Source organism: Nicotiana sylvestris, chromosome 2 (assembly GCF_000393655.2).
Source record: "Nicotiana sylvestris chromosome 2, ASM39365v2, whole genome shotgun sequence".
NCBI lineage: Eukaryota > Viridiplantae > Streptophyta > Magnoliopsida > Solanales > Solanaceae > Nicotiana > Nicotiana sylvestris.
Genome location: NC_091058.1, coordinates 91,968,525 through 91,992,572, shown reverse-complemented (window position 1 = coordinate 91,992,572; position 24,048 = coordinate 91,968,525). Strand labels below are relative to the sequence as shown.

The 24,048-nt window shown below is 39.9% G+C and overlaps 1 protein-coding gene across 1 annotated transcript in view; it reads right to left on the bottom strand.

Moving 5' to 3' along the window:
* Positions 1-1,101: 1,101 nt before the first annotated feature.
* Positions 1,102-24,048, bottom strand: part of LOC138885236 (uncharacterized) — a 76,093-nt gene continuing 53,146 nt past the window's right edge. The window contains exon 6 of the mRNA XM_070166153.1: positions 1,102-1,463. Coding sequence (XP_070022254.1) covers positions 1,102-1,463 — 362 coding nt within the window. The remainder of the gene's footprint in view (positions 1,464-24,048) is intronic.

Here is a 24,048-nt window from a genome sequence, read left to right as displayed (position 1 = left end):
CCTTAGTGGCGATGGCACTTTCGAGTTCTGGCATTCGTTTGGAGGTTGCTATGTGGTCCTCTATTTGAATACGTTTGGGGCGAGCATCAAAAATCGTGTGGACAACGTGTTGGGGCTCGTCTACTTTGTTCTTTTTGGTTGTTTCTCTTTCTCGGGGCTGGTTTTTAGCCTGGTTGCTGAGAAATTCCCGAAGGTGCCCATTATCAAGCAGTCGGGCCACTTCCTCTCGGAGCTGCCTGCAATCCTCGGTTCGGTGCCCGTGTGAGTTGTGAAACTCGCAAATCAGGTTGTAGTTCCTTTGGGAAGGATATGAGTGTACAGGTCTGGGCCATCTGGCATCCCTGATTTTGCTAATGGCGAACACGATGTTCGATACATTGACATTGAAGTTGTACTTTGATAGGCGGGGCGCCCCGTTGGCCCCGTTAAAGCCACCTCTATTGAGGGGTCCCCGAGGGTTTTGTCCTCGGTGTACCAATCGGTCGTTGCGAGGCGGATTGCGTTTCGGAGAGTGTCTCCTATCATCAGGGTACGACTGGTATCTCTCTTTATTTGAACTTTACTCCTTCGCTAAGAGTTTACTCGGGTATACTAAGCCCGAAAGGGCTCCCACCTGGTCGTCCTCGACCTTGATCTTTGACTGGTATCGGTTGTGGACGTCCGACCATGTTACGGCGGGATACTCGATCAGATTCTCTTTCAGCTTCCTTGAGGCCACCGAGCTTCGTTCATTCAGGCCTTGAGTGAAGGCCTGCACTACCTAGTCATCGGAGACCAGGGGTAGCTCCACTCGTTCTATATGGAAACGAGACACGAATTCTCGTAGCATTTCGTTCTTCCTCTGCTTAATCTTGAATATGTCAGACTTCCTTGATGCTACCTTGATGGCACCATCGTGCGCCCTTACAAAGGAGTCTTCTAGCATGGTGAATGAATCTATGGAGTTGGGAGCTAGGTTGTTGTACTAAATCATGGCCACCTTCGAGAGCGTTTCTCCAAATATCTTCAGTATGACGGACTCAATCTCATCATTTTTTATGTCGTTGCCTTTCACGCGCACGTATAGGTAGTGACGTGTTCGTTAGGATCCAAGGTCCCGTTTTATTTTGGGAGTTCTGGCATTCTGAACTTCTTTGGAATGGGTTTTGGAGCCGCCTCCTCTGGGAATGACCATTGCACGAACTTCCTAGAATCTACACCTTTTAGGACCGGGGGCACGCCCGGGATTTCGTCGACTCTGAAGTTATAAGTTTCGACCTTTTTATCGTTGGCTGCTATCATTTTCTCACCTGACTCGATCCTTTTGGTGAGGTCCTCCGGCATTTTCATGATGGCAGGATCGGCTACTGACCCGTCATTGCTTGACCTCTCCGGTACCCATTCGGTTGGGGGAGCAGTTTCCGGTGCTACTGTGCTAGGAGTCTCGGGTGGCTTTGCAATTGAGCGATAGCCAACTGTTGTGCCTGCAACATTTCAAAAATATCATGAAGGCTAACTTCATGTGCTTCCCGAGCCGGGGTCTTTTGGGCTTCCTATTGGTCGCCATGCTGTATGCTTCCGTCAGTGTGTGAGGTTTCATCGACCTACTACGCGTCTTGCAAACCCACGTCCGCTGGAATCGGTCCAGGTGCGTCATCGGGGTTCTGCGATGGCACGCCAATGACTGGAACAACCACACTATTTTTGCCATGATTTTCGAGGTAGTCGTTCTCAACCCTGTTTACCGAGCCAGACATTTCGACCTGAAATCAAGAGATCTTGGTTAGGAAAAAGTGTGAAAGATAACTTGTGTTTGTGCAATGAAACCAGCAAGAAAATAATCACTATTATTTTTAGCCCCACGGTGGGCGCCAAACTGTTTATCGTGAAAATGGTAACAACAATTAAATTTGTAAATGGGATTCTAAAAATATGTGATCTATTTTTATGCTAGTTGTTAGAGTAGTTGATGCTAGGAGTATGGAGTTTAACGATGAAATACAAGCTAAAATGAGACAGTAATCAAATCGAGGGACTTACTACCCGACCTCTGAACTGGTCGATGGAGGGCCTCGGGGTCGATATCCGGCTCGAGTTTGAGCTATCGAGGGTAGTCGGGAATGGGGTAACAGTTAGAATATAATTAACAGAGACTCTTTATGACCAATACCAAGCAATAAATGAAGAACAAGTATGAAAGCAGTAATGCTAAGAGTGGCCTCGAGCGAGTAAGAGCGAGTAAGTTAGAGAGAAGAAAGTGAGAGGGATATTATTGATCTTGTGTGGAATAGTAGGAGCAATAGTATCCCCTTACAAAGTGGTGTGGATCCCTTTTATATAGGAGAGGGAATACAATATATTATAGAATGCATTAAATGTAAAGACACGGGGATGGGATAGCTAGGCACGATACTAGACTTTGTTGATGCTAGTTGCTCGCCTCGGGAGTTCCCCACCCTCGGAATCTTTGTTGGGTCATGGGCAAACCTCATGAGAGGGAGCTTGACTGTAGCCCTGCAGCCTCGAGATACAGATATGACTCCCCAAACGCACCTTAGTGACGAGAAACCGGTCCCTCCGATTTCACCGTATACAGTTAATAAATACAATTACAAGCAGATCTAAGAAAGTCCTGAACAAACGGTTCATCAAATCCATGAATACTTTTGGGGCATTGGTCAGACCGAACGATATAACCCGAAACTCAAAGTGCCTATATCTAGTCCTGAATGTTGTCTTCAGAATATCTTCATCCTTAACCCTTACCTGATGGTACCCGGACTACAAGTCTATCTTTGAAAATCACTTGGCACCTTGTAACTGATCGAATAAATCATTAATTCTTGGGAGAAAGTACTTATTCTTGATTGTCACCTTATTTAGTTGCCTATAATCAATACACATTCGTAAGGAACCATCTTTCTTCTTCACAAACCAGGTGCTCCCCACGGTGAAGTACTAGGTCTGATAAAGCCTTTTTCAAGTAAGTCATTTAGTTGTTCCTTTAACGCTTTCAGCTATGCGGGGGCCAATCTATAAGGAGGAATAGATATTGGGTGAGTATCCGATAGTAGGTCAATAGAAAACTCAATTTCTTGCTCTAGCGGGAGACCCGGAAGTTCATCGGGAAAAACATCGGGAAACTCATGAACCACTGGGATGGACTGAATGGTTTGTGACTCTACTTCCATATCCTGAACCCGAACTAAGTGATAAATACAACCCTTAGTGATCATCTTCCTTGCCTTGAGATAGGAAATAAATCTACGTCTCGGCGATGCCATTTTAACTTTCCACTCCAAAACAGGCTCCCCTGGAAATTGAAATCGGACTATCTTTGATCTACAATCAATGTTGGCATGACAAGAAGCCAACCACTCCATACCCATTATAACGTCAAATTCTACCATATATAATTCGATTAAATATTCTATGGTAGGTCGACCATGAACTATTATTATACAACCCCTATATACCTGCTTAGCTATCATCGAGTCCCCAACAGGTGTAGATACCTCAAAAGTTTAACCAATTCTGGTTTTATTCCAAACTTACTAGCAACTAGCGGAGTAACGTATGATAAGGTGGAACCTGGGTCAATCAGTGTATATACATCATAGGAGGAGACTGATAATATACCTGTAACCACATCAGGCGATGACTCTTGGTCCTGTCTGTCACACCTCCTTTTTCACACCTACACCCCGTAAAGGATGTAGATTCAAGGGAGTTTTTCCAATTAAAGGATAATCGGAACGGGGATTTAGTTATTAATTAATTCAGAGTCGCCACTTGGGAGATTAATGGTGTCCCAAGTCACCGGTTGAATCCCGAACCGAGGAAAAATATGACTCTGTTAATAGTCCGCGAACCAAAAATCCGAGTAAGGAATTCTGTTAACCCGGGAGAAGGTGTTAGGCATTCCTGGGCTCCGTGGTTCTAGCACAGTCGCTTAACTGTTGTATTTGATTTAATCTGGTTTTAATACATGCTTTAGCCTATGGTGCAATTTTAACTTTATAACCGCTTTTATTTAATTATTTTTTTTTAAAAAAAGATTCAACGTCATCCAAAACACCTCTTGAACCACGTCACATAAATGCACCCGCGGTCCACGACACATTTTATTTAACGTTGTTGGGATTTGGATTCGGGTCACATGAATGCACACCCGAGTTTAGGAAGTTAAGCATCACAACTACGTCACGGGAACCGTACCCGTAGCCATGACAATTTATTTAATTAACGCACCTAAAGCAAACTACGAGAGCATGAATATTAACGGCCTAAGCATACTCCTAACGATTAAATCAACTCGGATAAACAAAAAAACCACCTTAACATTAAATTGATGCACACCGAATTCTACTTCCGTGGTCGATATCATATAGAACGGGATTATGATTATTGACAAAATTTCCAAATCAAGGACTACAAAGCAAACATGAAGTTGAAGGATTATATTGGCATTGTCCAGAAAGCACGAAAATGACATGAATCTACTAATTAAGCTAACAGGAATGTCATAACACAATTGTCGCTAAAGGAAGTTTTAAACAAAATATTTCAAGTGAAGGTGCATGAGTTCTAAACTTCTAATGTACTAATTGCTTGTTTTCCACGATACACCTTGACTAATCATGCAATAGTATTCATTGTTTTACACACCCCAGGTTTCCACACTTGAAACTTGTATCCGATATTGCTATACAAATTCTGAATTCAAGCTGAAAAAAGAAATAAAGCTATTTGTAATATTTTTTGATAAGGACAGATTAATCAACGTCACCAATGTAGTACCCAACGTCCAAATACACCATAAATGGAGCAAAGGATAGCGAGAGGAACATTTTATCTATTACTTATCCTTCTTTAAGTATCAAATTAAATTTAATGAACTAAGCTTTTATGCCTCACTCTCAACCCAACAAGTCACAACCAAAACAGGGAATGAAGCAGCAACTCAAACTTTCAACAAAAATCAGAACAACACATTAGTAAAATAGACATTGTAACAGAATAACACATTCATAAATGTTGTAACAGCACAAAACGAAAGGAAGAAGTAATCTCACATTGAAACCTTGTAGAAAACGAAATGAATCACTGTTAACCGGACTAAAAGGGAAACCTCGAACGGAACCACGATTCAGACTTCGAAACTCGCTGGAAACGCGACAAAGGTCAACGACGGACATCGCATCGCAACCTCAGATTCACAAACGGACAGCTTGAACAAACCTAAATCGAGGCTACTGTTCCATTGATTTTTAGAATGTCACTCGCCACCTCCCTCTTACTCCCGATCTCCCACTGTTGCTGCCCTCCTTTTGCGCCTGTGTGCGTGTGTTTGATGGGGGTGCTGCTGTTGGCTTTGTGTTTTGGAGCTAGGGGTGAGTCGTGTGGGCTGGTGGTCTGGTTGAGGTGAAGAACAACGGGGAAGGGGCTGCTGTATGATTTTTCTTCAGAGGATAGGGTGTGAAGAAGATGAAATTAAGGGGTGGGTCGTTTTGTGTTGCGCAGCTTTGCTGCTTTCTCAAGCTTCTCCCTCCTCTTCGTCCCTTTTCTTATTCTTTTTCTTCTTTTTATAGTGTAGAGTCTAGGTTGTAGGGTTTTAGGTTAAGGGGTATGGGCCTAGGAATTATGGGCTTGACAATTGTGGGCTAGGTCCAAAATTTGGCCTAACGATGGGTTGCTCGAGCCCAAGCTCTATTCTTTTGCCGCGAATGAGATTAAAAATACGCGCCCATTTATTAATTAGTCCTACTATTAAAATAATTTATTAAAACAAAACTAACCGTTAAAATAAATCTATTTTTTCTATTTTCAAACATTATATTAAAAATAAAAATACGATACTATTTTTATATTTTTCTTTTGGATTAAAAATGACTACAAATATTAATGAAATTATTATTATATTATTATATTTTATTTTTTTTTGTTGTAATTTTTGTTTTCTTGTACTAAAATAAAGTGAAAGAGTCAAAATTACTTAAAATATCTATATTATGCCTAAATTAAATATTTTACTCTAATATATGAAAGATCTTGGGGAGGGTCAAAAATCACATGTCTACAGCTGCCCCTCTTTGACTGAAAACGTACAGAGTTTTCAGACAAAGACTGACTAGACAGATTTCTGACCCGACCCTTATTTGGAGAGACTAAGACTAAGAGAAAAGGGGGATGTGACCGAGCTCTGGCATTTGAGCTGCCTACATATCCTTGGCTATAAAGGAATCAGGCCACGTGTAGTTTAGAGATGAGTGAGATGACGGAGTATGCCGAGGTGGAGATCCGGTCGAGGTGCCGTTCCGTCGAGGTTCCGGTCTGCGGTCCCTGTTATTACATCAAAATCAAAAGATGAAACAGACTAGCTAAGCCTATCGACCATGAGCTACAAGATTCCTATCTATAAGTCTTCTGAAGCTTGATCTTGAGTCTTGAATGGTTCTTCATACAGACTTTAGATTTGAACCTTGACACTTGTTAGCTGCAGGTGCTAGCTCGTTCTTCTACAACTTCTGGGTCAGGACCGGACATGTAGTGCTTGTGACCTCGGCCATGTCTTGAGCATCTCACATCCTTCATCAACTTCTGAATTGCTTTCTGAATTGAATTCCCTTTTTCCAGGTGGGCGCCTGATTGCTGAACTTGAAATTGAATGTATTCCTCTGTTATCCAGGCGGGCTCCTGATTTCCGAAACTTGAATTGTATGTCTCTATTCTCCAGGCGGACTCCTGACTTCTGAAATTTGAAATGTATTCCTCTATTATCCAGGAGAGTTCCTGATTTCCGAAATTTGAACTGTATATCTCTGTTCTTCAGGCGGGTTCCTGACTTCAAAAAAGACAAAGAAATAGATTGAGAACTAAAAATTTAAATTGTATCACCTCTGTTCTTCAGGCGGGCTCCTGATTGCTGAACTTGAATTGTATGTCTCTATTCTCCAGGCGGACTCCTGACTTCCGAAACTTGAAATGGAATGTATCACCTCTGTTATTCAGGCGGGCTCCTGACTACTGAACTTGAACTGAATGTATTCCTCTGTTATCCAGGCGGGCTCCTAATTTCCGAAACTTGAATTGTATGTCTCTATTCTCCAGGTGGACTCCTGACTTCTCTGTTCTTCAGGCGGGCTCCTGATTGCTGAAACTTGAATTGTATGTCTCTGTTCTCCAGGCGGACTCCTGTCTTCCGAAACGTGAAATTGAATGTATCACCTCTGTTATTCAGGCGGGCTCCTGACTACTGAACTTGAACTGAATGTATTCCTCTGTTATCCAGGCGGGCTCCTGACTACATAAAAATAAACGAACCAAGAAAACTTTCTGCCCCAGTTTGGAAACTGGGTACATGTTACTTGATATTAATAAGAATTTGCTTAAAACTTGACTTGAAATACCTCTGTTATACAGGCGGGCTCCTGACTTCCGAAACTTGAATTGTATGCCTCTGTTCTTCAGGCGGGCTCTTGACTTCAAAAGACAAAAGGTCTATTGAAAACTAAAATTTGAATTATATCACCTCTGTTCTTCAGGCGGGCTCCTGATTGTTGAATTTGAAATTGAATGTATTCCTCTATTATCCAGGCGGGTTCCTGACTTCACAAAAATAGACAAAACAAAGAAAACTTTCTGCCCCAGTTTGGAAACTGGGTGTTTGTTACCACATACTAATAAGAACTAAAGCTTGAATTGTGATAAGACTGAAATGCAACTTTTAAAAATTTAGAGACCGCAATGTATCTTAAAATTTAAACTTTATCTTAGGTGAAAAATTCATCAGACTAAGATTCTCATCTTAGGAGAAAGGTTCAACGGACTAAGATTTATCTTTATCTTAGGTGAAAAATTCATCAGACTAAGATTTTCATCTTAGGAGAAAGGTTCAACAGACTAAGATTTCTTTATCTTTATCTTAGGTGAAAAATTCATCAGACTAAGATTTTCATCTTAGGAGAAAGATTCAACAGACTAAGATTGTGACTCTAGGAGATAATTCGTCAGACTAGGTCCATTTTTGAGTGATCCCGACTTTCTTAATTTTCCAAATTCCTTTCTTTTCAAATTCTGCCTTCCTTTCTTGTTCCCAAATTATGCCTTCCTTTTTTTTTTTTCGACTTCTGCCTTCCCCTTCTTTAAATTATGCCTTCCTTTCTTTCTCCTCAAATTCTGCCTTCATCTTTTCCCAAATTATGCATTCCTTTCGTTTTTCCAACTTCTGCCTTTATCTTATGTGAAAGATTCATCGGACTAAGATTTTTATCTTAGGTGAAAAATTCGACAGACTAAGATTTATTTATCTTAGGTGAAAGATTCAACAGACTAAGATTTCTTTATCTTAGGTGAAAGATTCAATAGACTAAGATTTCTTTAACCATTTTCCTTCAAAATTTGTTTTATCTACCCACTAACTTGAATTATCTTCTTTCAGAACTGCTTCCCTAAAAACTGGTGTTGTCCTCCTTCAAAAAACCACTTCCCTAAAAACTAGTGTTTCATTCCTCCAAAAATTACTTTTCTTAGAACTGGTGTTTCTTTCCTGAAAACTACTTCCCTCTCTTTTTCTCTTTTTTTAAAACACTTGTATTGACCTTCATGTTCTTCAGATGGGTACCCGAAAAAAAATTCAACACGACAGAAAATTTTCTGCCCCAGTTTGATAATCTTCCTGTAGCATATCTTTCTGCCATCAATATCATTTCCATGCCCCTGTTTCAAATCAAAGAAAATTCTGTCAGTTTAAAAGTGCGATGGTTGGTTGTGGTACTCCCGCTGGGATGGCTTTCCTTTTCTCCTTTCCATGCTTTGCGTTCTCCGACCATCTTTGAAACTTGGCTGATAACTTCCGCCCTTCTTGACGACTATCTCTCAATTATCACCTTTAGTCTTCTTATCTGACCCCATATGTTTTGTGACAACTGATTCTTCTTGAAGGTCTTGCATGTTTACTGACTAACCGCTTTCCCCGTCATCTGTGTCACTGAAATACCCTTTTTCCCCGTTCAATCCCAATACCCTCTATCTGTTGCATTATTCCTGAACCGACATCTACCAAACTTTGTGTTTCATAAGGATCCCAAAGTATGTTGATTATCACCAGCTCAGTGCTCTTGTCATTTTTCCTGACCTGTGACCCCATTTTGTGCAATTGGAAAGCTGGTGGAAAATTTTGAAGTCATTCCTCACTTGTTACGACCAAAAGACTCAGAAAGGGGAAATAAACAAAACAAAAGGAACAGAGTAAAAAACAATAGAAAGAGATGATTCCTAACAAGAAAATTACATAGTAGAAACCTATCGGATGTGGATACCGACTTTAATGACCTTGACATGCACCTGCTACCTATTCTGTTAAGCAAACCTGATGGTCAGCTCTTGTTGTTCCTTTTTGTCGTGAAACTGGGCTTCATTGCTCCGCTTATCCAATTTGATTCGCATTCCTTATTCGGCTTGTAGTGACCCAAAGGGTTTTTACCATCAAACCTCTCTCATTTCGTTCTTTCTCTTAACTTACTGTCGCCTCAAGGTGCCCGTGAAGGTTTTCACCAATAAGACTCTCTCATTTTTATTTCTCTCAGCTTTCATCACCTTGCGCTACCCATGAGGATTTTCATCAATAAGATTCTCTCATTTTCATTTTCCTTGTTTGGACTGGAGTGTTGCCCCTGACATGAATTACTTTACCTGCTTGACTTGGCATTTCTCAAAGACTGATTAGAAGGTTTTTCTTTGGACCGTAATGTAGGCTTTTGGATGGGTTAGAAAGAAAGGGGATAAAAGGCTCAAAACAATTTCAAAATGGGTTAAATTTACAACTTTCGGAATCCGACTTCTCACAACAACCACAATTTCTGCCCCAGTTTCTTGCTTGGGGACTTTTGGATTTTTGTTTTGGTATGACTGAACCTCAGAGAGGCTGCCTACGTATCCTTTTGGGATCAAGTCAATCGTAGTTCACGTCACAGAGACTATGTTGTTGTGATTTTCTTTCTCTTCTTTTCTTTCTATTGTGTTTTTTTTGCTTTTTCCTTTCTTTTCTTCATTTTTCTTTTTCTTTCTTTTCTTTCTTCTTTTTTTTCTTTTCTTTTCTTTCTTTTCCTTTCTTTCTTTCTTTCTCCTTTTCTCTCCTACCTTTTCCTTCTTCTTTTCCTTCCCTTCCTTTTTTTTTCTTTTTTTTCCATTTGCTTATCTCCGGCACTTACGTTTCTTTGATTGTGCTGTTGATTCTGAAAGAGAGGTATGAAAGAATACCAATAAGGCTCAAAGAGGGTGACAAAAGGGTAAAGTGTTTAGATAGCAAAAAAAACGCCTTCGTCATTTCAAACTTCAAAATATGCCAAATACAAACAAGTACAATCAAAATAAAGGACCCATACACATCATCTCTTGACCGCATCGGAATTGACGGCCATTTCACACATTTTTCTTCTACATCTGTCAGATATAATGTGCCATTCGACAACACTCTTACTCTTATTACTACGACCAGCCCCCTGTCAATTTGTCCAACTTGCTTTTACGGGGATTTTTATGTTTTACTTGCCCCAGTTTCACATGGTTCGGGCGTCAAACAATCTCAAAATGTCCCAATCTGTTCTCATTTCCTCAAGTGTCCTTATCGTTTTCAAAATGGTCTCATTGCTTTGCAACTTTTGAAAATCAGACTGAGAATTATGCGTGCATGTCATGTCATTAGAACCGACAAAAGGCAAAACAAAAAGATAGAAAAGAACTAAACAAAGAAAATGATTGGGAATAACAACAGATCGGAATTTGCATTAGACAAACGATGAAACAGTTCGAATAATAAGACAAAACAGAACAAACTGGATTGCAACCCTAGAATGAACTGAAACAAACCTAGACAACCCTAGACAAACCACTACGACTAAACAAGCTAGACAAAAATGAAAGGATAGGAGGGTTTGAATACAAGACAATATTCGGATTACAACCCTGCAAATAATCCGGACAACAGAAATGACAGCCAAATGGACCACCAAAGCTCCTCCCCAGCTGACTTAGGAATGGAGCATCTTTCCAATTACAAGCACGACATCTTAGCCACTAAACTTCGCATCCATATTGCCATGACCACTATCTGCTTCAGTATTTTCAACTTCAGTCAACAAGTTCCCAAGAGTATTCTCATACCCCATGTCACCGGGCATCATCCTCACCAAGTGTGCCTCCTCATGTAAGGGATGCAGCGTGATATTCTGGGTGCCACTATCTTGAGTCAAATTTTACTAGATCATCCTTTCTATTTCTCTTTTCAAATCCCGACAATTTTCCACATTGTGCCCCAGAGCATTGGATTGGTATTCACACCTTTTAGATGAGTCAAAGCTTCTCGCACGTCGGTCCACCTGATTTGGAGGAATGGGTGCAATCATGTCACGTTGTTTTAACTTCTCAAATAAGCTTGCATAGGACTCTCCTATTGGTGTAAAACTATCTTTCAACTTTTGTTCCCTTCTATACCCCTGGCTTGGATGTGGGTTACAAGATAATTGAAAATTTTGCGGAGGCTGGTGGAGATTTTGTGATACTCGAGCTCGCTTTCTTGGGTGATTTGGTGGCGGGTGTGAGGTATTCGGAGGTGGATAGTAATGCTTAGGGGAGTCATGGAAAACCCGATGAGGCTGCATATACCTTCGAGATGTTCTCCTAGGACCTCTTCTCGACCCTGATATCACTATGATTTCTTCATCCCCCTCATTCGTGTTACCAGATTCAATTTGGACAGCTTGAGCTGCAGCTTTGAGGGCTGTTTGACTTATAATTCTTCCTGTCTTAAGACCGTTCTCCACCATTTCTCCCATTTTGATTGCTTTCGGGAAGGATTTACCCACTACGGACGTCATATATTGAAAATAATCTGACTCTTGAGCCTGTAGAAAGACAGTGATTAACTCGTGGTCATCCATGGGTGGCTTAGCTCTAGCTGCCTGCTCTCTCCATTTGATGGCATATTCCCTGAAACTTTCAGTTGGTTTCTTTTTCAGGTTAGAAAGGGAAATGCGGTATGGGGCGATGTCGATGTTGTATTGAAACTGTTTGACAAAAGCTCATGCCATGTCATCCCAGACGTACCAGCAAGATATGTCTTGATCAAAAAACCATTCAGATGCTACACCCGTGAGGCTTTCCCCAAAATAAGCTATAAGCAATTCTTCATTTCTTCCCACGCCTCTCAATTGGTTGCAATACCTTTTCAGGTGGGTTATGGGGTCTCCATGTCCATTGTACTTTTCAAATTTTGGAACCTTGAAACCAGGCGGCAAGTGGACATCGGGGAACATGCATAGATCTCTGAAGGCAACGCTCTTTTGACCTGCCATTGCTTGCGTGTTTTTCAACCGTTGTTCTAATATTTTCACTCTTTGGGTTATTTCTTCCTGTACTCTCTTTCGGGTAGGCTTCTCGATGTTTACAGGAAGCTCAAACGAGTACGAGTGGTACTCGGGAGAGTGGTATTGTTCTTGCTGTGTAGCAAATTGTGACTCGTGACAAGGCTGTCCTTGGCCATTGGCCCAGGCTTGACGCATTTTGGTCATTTGTTGTTTCAGTGTTCTATTTTCCTCAACCACAGTAGACCCTTGTTGAACCCTCTGACCCTGAGTCTCTTGAGCACTCGTAACAGCTTCGATGTCAGTTATCATTTTCCTTGGATCTTGTGTTTCCAGCTTACCACAACCGACCACCTCAACTTTCTTCACAATTCAAAACAAAACATGTTAGAATGGATTGGGTCAGTCCTCATTATTCACAACATCTTTTCCCATTTTTTTCAATTCTTCTTTTCCATTTTTCATTTTCATTTTTCATTTTTTTTTGGTTGCGGTCGAATCTTATGGGGATTTCCTACGTATCATGACCCCGCATGAATCAGACCGTGCGTAGTTCTTGCAAATAAAAGGTAAACGACAATAAAAAATATTTTTTTGGAATTTTCCATTTTTATAATAACGACAAAACTGACCAACTTAACGATGCAATACAGACTCGAAAATCAAACGACCCATATACTCTAATCAAAAGAAATACAACCCAAAAACAAAATGACAGATTCCTTCCCCTATATGCCAACTCCGACCCAAAAATCCGAACGGTATTCACTTGACCACTGACTCTTTTCTTGTTTTCTCAAAATTTAAAATAAATGACCTGGTATTGCAAATACGGCCTTCCTGCGCCTCGGGACAAAGATTTTAAGGCTGTGAGGGTCAAAAATCAAAATACGACCAAAGGTGGCTGTTTATGCAAAGTCAGCCTTCCGGCGCCCCGTTTGGTAACATTTGGCTATTTTTTGACAAAAACGGCATCACCTGGTTTATTTATGACAAAAATTAAATTTTTGATATTTTTTGGTTATTTTTGCAAAGTGGAGGTTGGACCCGATGAGGGTTGCCTACGTATCTCACGCCCTGTGAGAATCAAACCATGCGTAGTTCGGGCAAATTAACCGAACTATTTTAAAACATGACTCTTTTTCCATTTTTATTTTTGGCATTTCATAAGCGAATAAAACTATTTTTTGAAACAAGACTATTTTTTTTTCTTTTCAACAAATAATAAAACAACCTATTTTCCAAACTAAAAATAAAAGACTCTTTTTCTATTTTTTTTTCTTTGCTTTTTTTTTAGTAAAACAAAATAAAACATTTTCCCCTTTTTTTCTCAAAATTTCGGCAGAGTTTCGCCAGTAATTGGTCATTGATGGTTTTTTCAAAAATAAACAATCAATTCCCTAACCGCTATTTCCTTTTTTTCAATTTCACAATATTCATAATATTCAAACACCGGTCAGCATGCGGGCACGAGACAAATAAATGCACGGAAAACAAATAGGATGCATCAGGATGGCCTTTTCATATCAGGTTGCTAGTCCTAGACGGACCCAACCCCTGTGTTGAGTCCCCTAAGTCAAATGCAACGTGATGCAAATAAGCGTTCCTACTAGGGATCCGGCATGAAGTCACGTTATTCTATGTTCAAAACCTGGGTCGGTGTTTTAGACTGTGTACCCGAGCGGACAACTCGAGTCGAGGAGGGGGCAACTTACCGGGAACCAAAAGGCCATCCGGCTTCGTAACTTGTCTGACCTCTTTCTTATTTCAAGGTATGACACTAACAGAATAGGGAGTCTCAACCAGTAAGCACATCCCCGGAGGTGAAGAGAGAAGGGTGTCGACACAATTTATATACAGTTCAGATAATATCAAAGCGGTAACATTTAGCACATTCAGCACAAAACATGTAGGAAAATCAGATACAATCAAATACAACAATTTATATAAGCTCGAATTCTGAACCCTGAACAACACGTTCTGGGTTAAAATCCCCAGTAGAGTCGGCATAGCTGTCACACCTCCTTTTTCACACCTACACCCCGTAAAGGATGTAGATTCAAGGGAGTTTTTCCAATTAAAGGACAATCGGAACGGGATTTAGTTATTAATTAATTCAGAGTCGCCACTTGGGAGATTAATGGTGTCCCAAGTCACCGGTTGAATCCCGAACAGAAGAAAAATATGACTCTGTTAACAGTCCGCAAACCAGAAATCCGAGTAAGGAATTCTGTTAACCCGGGAGAAGGTGTTAGGCATTCCCGGGCTCCGTGGTTCTAGCACGGTCGCTTAACTGTTGTATTTGATTTTATCTGGTTTTAATACATGCTTTAGCCTATGGTGCAATTTTAACTTTATAACCGCTTTTATTTAATTATTTTTTTTAAAAAAAAGATTCAACGTCATCCAAAACACCTCTTGAACCACGTCACATAAATGCACTCGCGGTCCACGACACATTTTATTTAACGTTGTTGGGATTTGGATTCGGGTCACATGAATGCACACCCGAGTTTAGGAAGTTAAGCATCACAACTACGTCACGGGAACCGTACCCGTAGCCATGACAATTTATTTAATTAACGCACCTAAAGCAAACTACGAGAGCATGAATATTAACGGCCTAAGCATACTCCTAACGATTAAATCAACTCGGATAAACAAAAAAACCACCTTAACATTAAATTGATGCACACCGAATTCTACTTCCGTGGTCGATATCATATAGAACGGGATTATGATTATTGACAAAATTTCCAAATCAAGGACTACAAAGCAAACATGAAGTTGAAGGATTATATTGGCATTGTCCAGAAAGCACGAAAATGACATGAATCTACTAATTAAGCTAACAGGAATGTCATAACACAATTGTCGCTAAAGGAAGTTTTAAACAAAATATTTCAAGTGAAGGTGCATGAGTTCTAAACTTCTAATGTACTAATTGCTTGTTTTCCACGATACACCTTGACTAATCATGCAATAGTATTCATTGTTTTACCTACCCCAGGTTTCCACACTTGAAACTTGTATCCGATATTGCTATACAAATTCTAAATTCAAGCTGAAAAAAAAATAAAGCTACTTGTAATATTTTTTGATAAGGACAGATTAATCAACGTCACCAATGTAGTACCCAACGTCCAAATACACCATAAATGGAGCAAAGAATAGCGAGAGGAACATTTTATCTATTACTTATCCTTCTTTAAGTATCAAATTAAATTTAATGAACTAAGCTTTTATGCCTCACTCTCAACCCAACAAGTCACAACCAAAACAAGGAATGGAGCAGCAACTCAAACTTTCAACAAAAATCAGAACAACACATTAGTAAAATAGACATTGTAACAGAATAACACATTCATAAATGTTGTAACAGCACAAAACGAAAGGGAAGAAGTAATCTCACATTGAAACCTTGTAGAAAACAGAATGAATCATTGTTAACCGGACCAAAAGGGAAACCTCGAACGGAACCACGATTCAGACTTCGAAACTCGCTGGAAACGCGACAAAGTTCAACGACGAACCTCGCATCGCAACCTCAGATTCACAAACGGACAGCTTGAACAAACCTAAATCGAGGCTACTGTTCCATTGATTTTTAGAATGTCACTCGCCACCTCCCTCTTACTCCCGATCTCCCACTGTTGCTGCCCTCCTTTTGCGCCTGTGTGCGTGTGTTTGATGGGGGTGCTGCTGTTGGCTTTGTGTTTTGGAGCCAGGGGTGAGTCATGTGGGCTGGTGGTCTGATTGAGGTGAAGAACAGCGGGGAAGGGGCTGATGTATGATTTTTCTTCAGAGGATAGGGTGTGAAGAAGATGAAATTAAGGGGTGGGTCATTTTGTGTTGCGCAGCTTTGCTGCTTTCTCCAGCTTCTCCCTCCTTTTCGTCCCTTTTCTTATTCTTTTTCTTCTTTTTATAGTGTAGAGTCTAGGTTGTAGGGTTTTAGGTTAAGGGGTATGGGTCTAGGAATTATGGGCTATTGTGGGCTAGGTCCAAAATTAGGCCTAACGATGGGTTGCTCGAGCCCAAGCTCTATTCTTTTGCCGCGAATGAGATTAAAAATATGCGCCCATTTATTAATTAGTCCTACTATTAAAATAATTTATTAAAACAAAACTAACCGTTAAAATAAATCTATTTTTTGTATTTTCAAACATTATATTAAAAATAAAAATACGATACTATTTTTATATTTTTCTTTTGGATTAAAAATGACTACAAATATTAATGAACTTATTATTATATTATTATATTTTATTTTTTTGTTGTAATTTTTGTTTTCTTGTACTAATATAAAGTGAAAGAGTCAAAATTACTTAAAATATCTATATTGTGCCTAAATTAAATATTTTACTCTAATATATGAAAGATCTTGGGGAGGGTCAAAAATCACATGTCTACACTGTCGTCCTACCAACGCATAAATGCAGTTCTGAGGGCTGCTCGAGCTAGATGCTCCACCTCTGCGTCTACCACGATTCATTGGTGCCTGGGGACCTTGCCCAGGGGGGCATACTGATGATGGTGAACCAACTACAGATCCTGCTGGCTGAGCTATGCTTGTATCACCTCTCATCGGATAATCCCTCGTAATGTGGCCCAAATAACCACAAGTATAACAAATACCTAATCCCATACGGCACTGCCCGGTATACTGCTTACCACATTGAGTACATCGTGGCAAGGGCGACCTCATCTGATTTGACTCACCCCTATACTGAGAACCTGAAGCCTTGAAATTCTGACCAGACCCTGAATATGTAGAACGATCAAATCTCTTACCGCCAAACTGAGGGGGTGTGCTAGCTGATGGCTGGGCTGGATACCTCGAGTACTACTGCTTCTGACCACCTCGAAACTCACCAGAAGGACCTGAAGACCTCACTCTCTTATTCTGGGCCCTATCATGCTCATGATCAACCCTTTATTTCTGTTTACGCTCCTCTACACCCTGAGCGTATGCTGAATACGAGAAATATCCATGTCTAGCTGAAGTGAGACCGACATACAATCGTTAAGCAAGTAAGGCTCTAATCCCATCACGAACCGGTGAACCCGATCCTCTATCTTTGATATAATAGCGGGAGCATACCTAGCCAATAAATCAAACTGAAGACTGTACTCCCGAACACTCATGTTACCCTGCCGAAGGGTCATAAACCTATCAACTCTGGCTCGTCTAAGATCTGCTGGCAGATAATGACGAAGAAAAGCTTCTGTAAACTCCTGCCATACTGTTGGAGGGGCATCCTCACCTCTGGATAATTCACAAGACTCATACTAATTAACTACAACATCTTAGAGTCTATAGGAAGCTAGCTCAACTGACTCAGTCGTAGTGTCCTTCATTACCCTTAACGTCCTCTGCACCCTATCAATAAATACACGAGGGTCCTTATTTGGATCTGCATCAGTGAATACCAGAGGGTCTAAATTAATAAAGTCACGAACCCTCGCACTCACGGACCTATCTGCGTGACCAATACCTATATCCTGACGCCGAGCCTGTGCGGCTACTAATTGGGTCAATAACCGAATAACATCTCTCATCTCCTGACCCGGTGCATCCAGCTGAGGTGTTGAATGTACCGGGGCAGGCGCTGGAGCTGCTGCCCCTCAGAGCTCTTCTGGAAATGGAGGATTATGTGAAGTCTGAGATGGAACCTCACCATGAGACTCTCCCCTAGCCCAAGTAACTCGTGGCGCTCGACTAGTAGTCTCACCAGCCACGAGCTTTCCTTTCTGGGCGGCCGTATTCTTTGGAGGCATCGCTAAAAATATAACATATCGTTAGGAGCATGAATTCTTGTATCGCACGATCTGAGATAAAAAGAGAGGATAACATCCTATATGTCCCGTAGCCTCATATTTATAAGTGTGGTGCACAACACACCCATAGACAAGACTCTATTAGACACGGTCTGCAGACAAACCTAGGACAAAACTGCTCTGATACCACTTTTGTCACGACACAAACTGATGGGCCGCGATGGGTTCCTGAGTCCTACCCGTCAAACACCCCTAAGCATGCGTCTAAGATATGAACCTGAATAACATCTGCTACATTACGAAAATAACATACGTGAAAGAAACTTGCCATCAAGGCATATGTACGTATACATGCAGGATAAGTGGGCGAGTCGGCAAGGCTGATATAGAAAACTATACATCCAAAACTGAAAGCCGACAAGGCCACATACAACCCAACTAGACATACTGTCCACAAACTTCTAACAGAAACATAACTGTACAAAGACGGGACTGAGCCACGTCATACCCATATATATATATAAACGTATCATACCAAAATCAAAAGCAGCCCCTGATCAAATGGAGCACGCCAACTCTCGCTGATCAGGGATCCTAATAAGAGGGACCATCAGCTTGCCTACCTGCACTTACATGCATGAAATGCAAGCCCTGTGAAATAGGGCGCCAGTACGAAAAATGTACTGAGTAGGTAAGGCATGAAAATTAGTACGTAAAAGATATAGATGAAATATGGAATACAGAAACACATCTTTAATCTTAATAACTTTATAAATTCTGAAACGTTTATAATGCCATGCACATGCGTATAAATGTCGTGCCATGCATAGGTATGGGTGTACATAATATCATCAAGCCATTGAGGGCATCCCATCATATTGTCTCGGCCACTGTGGGCAACATCATCAACATATATGAACTGATCAGGTGGTGGTGCGTATATAACGCCGTAACCTTTTTTCATATCCCATATATGTATATATTTACATATATATATGCGTATATATGGAAACTGTATGTTTGCTCATTTTTTCAGTATAATTTGGACCATGCAAAAAGAAAGAAGGGAGGGCCTTAACATACCCGTCCTGAAATTATTTGAACGAATCTGCTTCTGCAAAATTTACACACAAAATTTGGCTTTGGGGTTTTGTTGAAATTTTAGACGAACTGCTTCTGTTATTACTTTGGAACTTAAATGTTCTTGGTTGAGTTTTTGAAATCTCACTTGAAAATTTGGACGAAAATGTTTTTGTTTCAAGATTCTTGGCTTCAAGCCAAAGACTTGAATGATTTGGTTCAAGCAATGAAATGAATTGAAGCTTAAAATTGGATCAGATTATTCAAGTCTTACTAAGACTTTAATGTTAAGTCATGACTTGGTTATATTAGGTAGACACCTATATCCATGTCAATATGACTCACCTTTCTTGAATAGTGGCCTTGTGCCACGTTCCTTTGGGTATAATTGATTATGTTTTGTCTGTTTATTAGTTAACTAGATAATGTTCTGTTACCCGATAATTAATCAATTACCCACATAATTTAAATATTACCACAAATTATTTAAAATTATATATTTTTTTTAAAATACTTCATATATGCTTTATATATTATACTACCGTGGTCATATTATACCTTTTATGGTACTAGTTCATAATTATCGGGTATTATCGCTAGACCCGTATTTTATTCCAAATTGGCCACTTTTAACGAAACTCGTTTTCGTTAATTCGTGTACCCCTTTATCCTTCATAACACTTATTTATCTCTTGTTATAAATAGCAGAAGTACGTTAATGTCAAGATGATCTCATCCCCACATTTACGTCAATTAACTGAAAACGAAATTTTAACGTACGAAAATGCGAGATGTAACACGGTGTGCCCGTGTCTATCATTTTTGATCAAGGTACACAGTTTACTTTGCACTTTTGGAGGGTAGTTCATCATGAGTTGGGTACCTGAGTTGAGTTGATCACATCATTTCATCCTTAGACTGACGGGCAGTCCGAACGTACTATTCAGATTTTGGAGGATATGCTCCATGCTTGTGTTATTGACTTTGGAGGTTCTTGGGATCAGTTCTTGTTGTTAGCGGAGTTTGCTTATAATAATAATAATTATCAGTCGAGCATTCAGATGGCTCCTTATGAGGCATTATATGGTAGACGGTGCAGAAAGTTGGATGGTTTGAGCCGAGAGAGGCTCGATTATTGGGTACAGACTTAGTTCAGGAGGCCTTAGATAAGGTCAAGATTATTCACGAAAGACTTCGTGCAACTCAGTCTAGATAAAAGAGTTATGCCTATCGTAAGGTTCGTGATATGGCATTCATGGTTGGAGAGAGAGTATTGCTTCGGGTATCACCCATGAAGGGTGTTATGAGATTCGAGAAGAAGGGCAAGTTGAGCCCCAGGTATATCGGGACATTTGAGATTCTTGATAGAGTGGGGGAGGTAGCTTATAGGCTTGCATTGCCTCCAGGGTTATCCTCAGTTCATCCGATATTCCACAATTCTATGCTTCGAAAATATCATGGTGACCCGTCCCACGTGTTAGATTTCAGCTCTGTCCAATTAGACAAAGACTTGACTTATGAGGAGTTGGTAGCCATTTTAGACCGGCAGGTTCGTTAGTTGAGGTCCAAGAGTTTTCCTTCAGTTCGAGTGCAGTGGAAAGGTCAGCCCGTTAAGGTAGCACTTGGGATTCCGAGTCGGACATGCAGACTACCACACTTGTTTGCCAATTCAGGTAATTTTCTATGTCCGTTCGAGGACGAACGTTTGTTTTAGAGGTGGAGATTGTGATGACCAAGGGGTTATTTTATTATTTAAGACTCCGTTCTAGGTTTATTAGCCATAAAAAGACTAATTTTAAATACCTCAATTTGCGTGCACAGTCCGGGCATGAAACCAGAGAGCTTTTTATGTGAAAATATAAGAAATAATGATTTATATAAATTAAGTTTGATTTTAGTTGACTTTGGTCAATATTTTGAGTAAACGGAGCCAGATAGGTATTCCGATGATCCTGGAAGGTCTGCAATAAAATATGGGACTTGTGCATGTGTCCGAAATTTAATTCCGAGGTCCCAAGCCTTAGAAATCAATTATTGAAAGAAACTATTTTGCTGAATTATTAATGAAATAAAGAAAAGAATTAATATTTAAAACCATTGCTATCGGGACCGTATTTTGGTTCTGGAGCTCGATACAGGTTTGCTATAATATTTAAGTCTTATCTGTAAAATTTGGTGAGAATTAGAGTTGATTTGACGTGATTCGGACGTCCGGTTGAGAAATAGTGAAATTTAAGTGATCTGGAGAAAAATCATGAATTTTGAGGTTAAATTCATTGTTTTAGATGTTATTTTCATGATTTGATCACACGAGCAAGTTTGTACGATATTTTTAGACTTGCGTGCATACTTGATTTAGAGCCCCGAGGGCTCGGGTGAGTTTCGGGTAGGCTTGTGGATGTTTTTAACTTGTAAAAAAATTCTGTTGTCATAAAAAAAAATCAACTGTCATATAAAAAATATGTTGTCATAACAGTTGCTGGTGCACTGGTGCTCCACGCTTTTTCTTCAAAAAAAAAAACAAAAAAAAAATCACAAAATCCAACTCGGGCAGCAACCATTTTTCTTCATATTTTCGAACTGAAAAGACCTAGAGGCGATTTTCTTCATACAGGTTCATACCCAAAGTGTTGGTAAACAATTGTAAACTCTTCTATTTCGATTACCCAATGTTTTTCATCACTTTTCAATCAAAAATCAAGAATTTTCATTGCAAAAATTGGGGGTTAAGGTAGAATTAGAGAATTTTGTAAAAATAAAATTTTGACCTCAGATTGGGGTCGGATTTCGAAACTAATTCCATACTCGGGCTCGGGGATGAATGGGTAGACGGAATTTGGTCCGAACCTCGAGTTTGGACCAAGCGGGACCGAGGTCGATTTTTAACTTTTTTTTGAGAAAACGTAGGAAAACCATAATTTTTCAGAAAAGTTAGTTCCTTTAGCATTAATTAATGATATTAAGTTAATTATGATTAGATTCGAGTATATTGGAGGTGAATTCAAAAGGAAAAGCTATAATTGAGCAGTGAGTTGCCTGCGAATTTGAGGTAAGTGATTGATTTAAACTTGACTTGAGGGAATAGAAACCATCAACCTAATTGCTATGTGAATTTTCATGTGCGTGGTGTATACGTGAGGTGACGAGTATCTATGCACTACCAAATTATCTGTTAAACATGATCCCTTCCCCGTTTCCAATTTAATTGATCACTGGCTTAATTGTTTTATGATCATTGATGTCTATATGCTTACTTGGTTTCGTTAAATTGTTGTTAAGTATTGTTTCATGTATTTTGGAAGTGTTGGTTGTTCCTTTGGCTTCATCGTGATACATAAAATGGTGAGCTAGTTGACAATATTTTAATATATATTACGGTTGGTTTATTTGTGAAATGATAAATGATGAAGTTATGAGTGATACGGTTTACTATTTACAATAGTTGAGGCAAAAATATTGTGAAAGACATTGATTTGAAATTTGTGAAATCTTTATAAATAAAAGTGATATGATTTTCTGGTGGGAGCGGGTTGCACGTCGCAACAAGGAGTGATAAGGGTGGACAGATGTGATCGGGTTGCACGCCGCAACAGGGGAAATAAGGGTGATATTCGCATATAGGGAGGAGGAATAAGGGTGGACAGGTGGGAGCGGGTTGCACGCTGCAACAAGGAGCGATAAGGGAGAATATTTATGATTTATTAATTTTTTAAATACAAGGAACAGAAAACTCTCTATTTTACTCTACTGTTTATCTCATATTTGACACTTACGGTTACTTTGAAAGCGAAATTTGAAATGTGGAATCTTATGTGAGAATTTGGTTATAGCTGAGACCTGGCAAGAGGTGGCTGAGTTATTTCATTTATTTCTATAGTTTACTATTTTTGTTTAGTTTATAATTTCTTTCTATCACGACTCCGGTTCGCCCTCCGTGAATCATCGTGATGACACTTAATCTCTACGACTAGGTAAGCCTAAAATGCAGAAAATAAACCAATTTGTGGAAGAAATAATTAAAAACCGAAATAGTGAGATAAAAATAGTGTTTAAAAGTGCCGATCGACATGCATAATATCAACTCTCGAAACTAATAACTTTTCCCAAAACTTAGAATCTCATGAACACAAGCCTTTGAATGTCTACAAGCATCTAACTCCAAAATATCTAACAATGAAACGGAAGTATAGGTGCTGCTCATGATCTTCCTAACTCTGGGAATACACCAGAATATCATCAATAAAGACAATGACGAATGAGTTAAGATATGACTGGAACACACTGTGCATCAAATGCATAAAGGCTGCTAGGGCATCGGTTAGCCCAAATGACATAACAAGGAACTCGTAATGACCATACCTAGTCCTGAAAGTAGTCTTCGGGATATCTGACTCCCAAATCTTAAACTGATGGTACCCTGAACACAAGTCAATCTTAGAAAACACTCATGCATCCTGTAGCTGGTATAACAAATCACCAATACGAGGCAAAGGATAACGGTTCTTCACCGTAACTTTGTTCAACTGGCGATAATCAATGCACATATGCATAGCACCATCCTTCTTCTTCACAAACAAAACATAAGCACCCAAGGTGATACACTGGGCCTAATAAAACCCTTATCAAACAATTCCTGTAATTGATCCTTTAACTCCTTCAACTCAGAAGGAGCTATACGATACAGAGGAATGGAAATGGGCTGAGCGCCCGACAATAGATCAATGCCAAAATCAATATCTCTATCGGGCTGTATGCCCTGAAAGTCAGCTGGAAACACATCAGAAAAGTCCCATACTACTGGGACTGAATCAACTGAAGATGTATCAATACTGACATCTCTCACATAAGC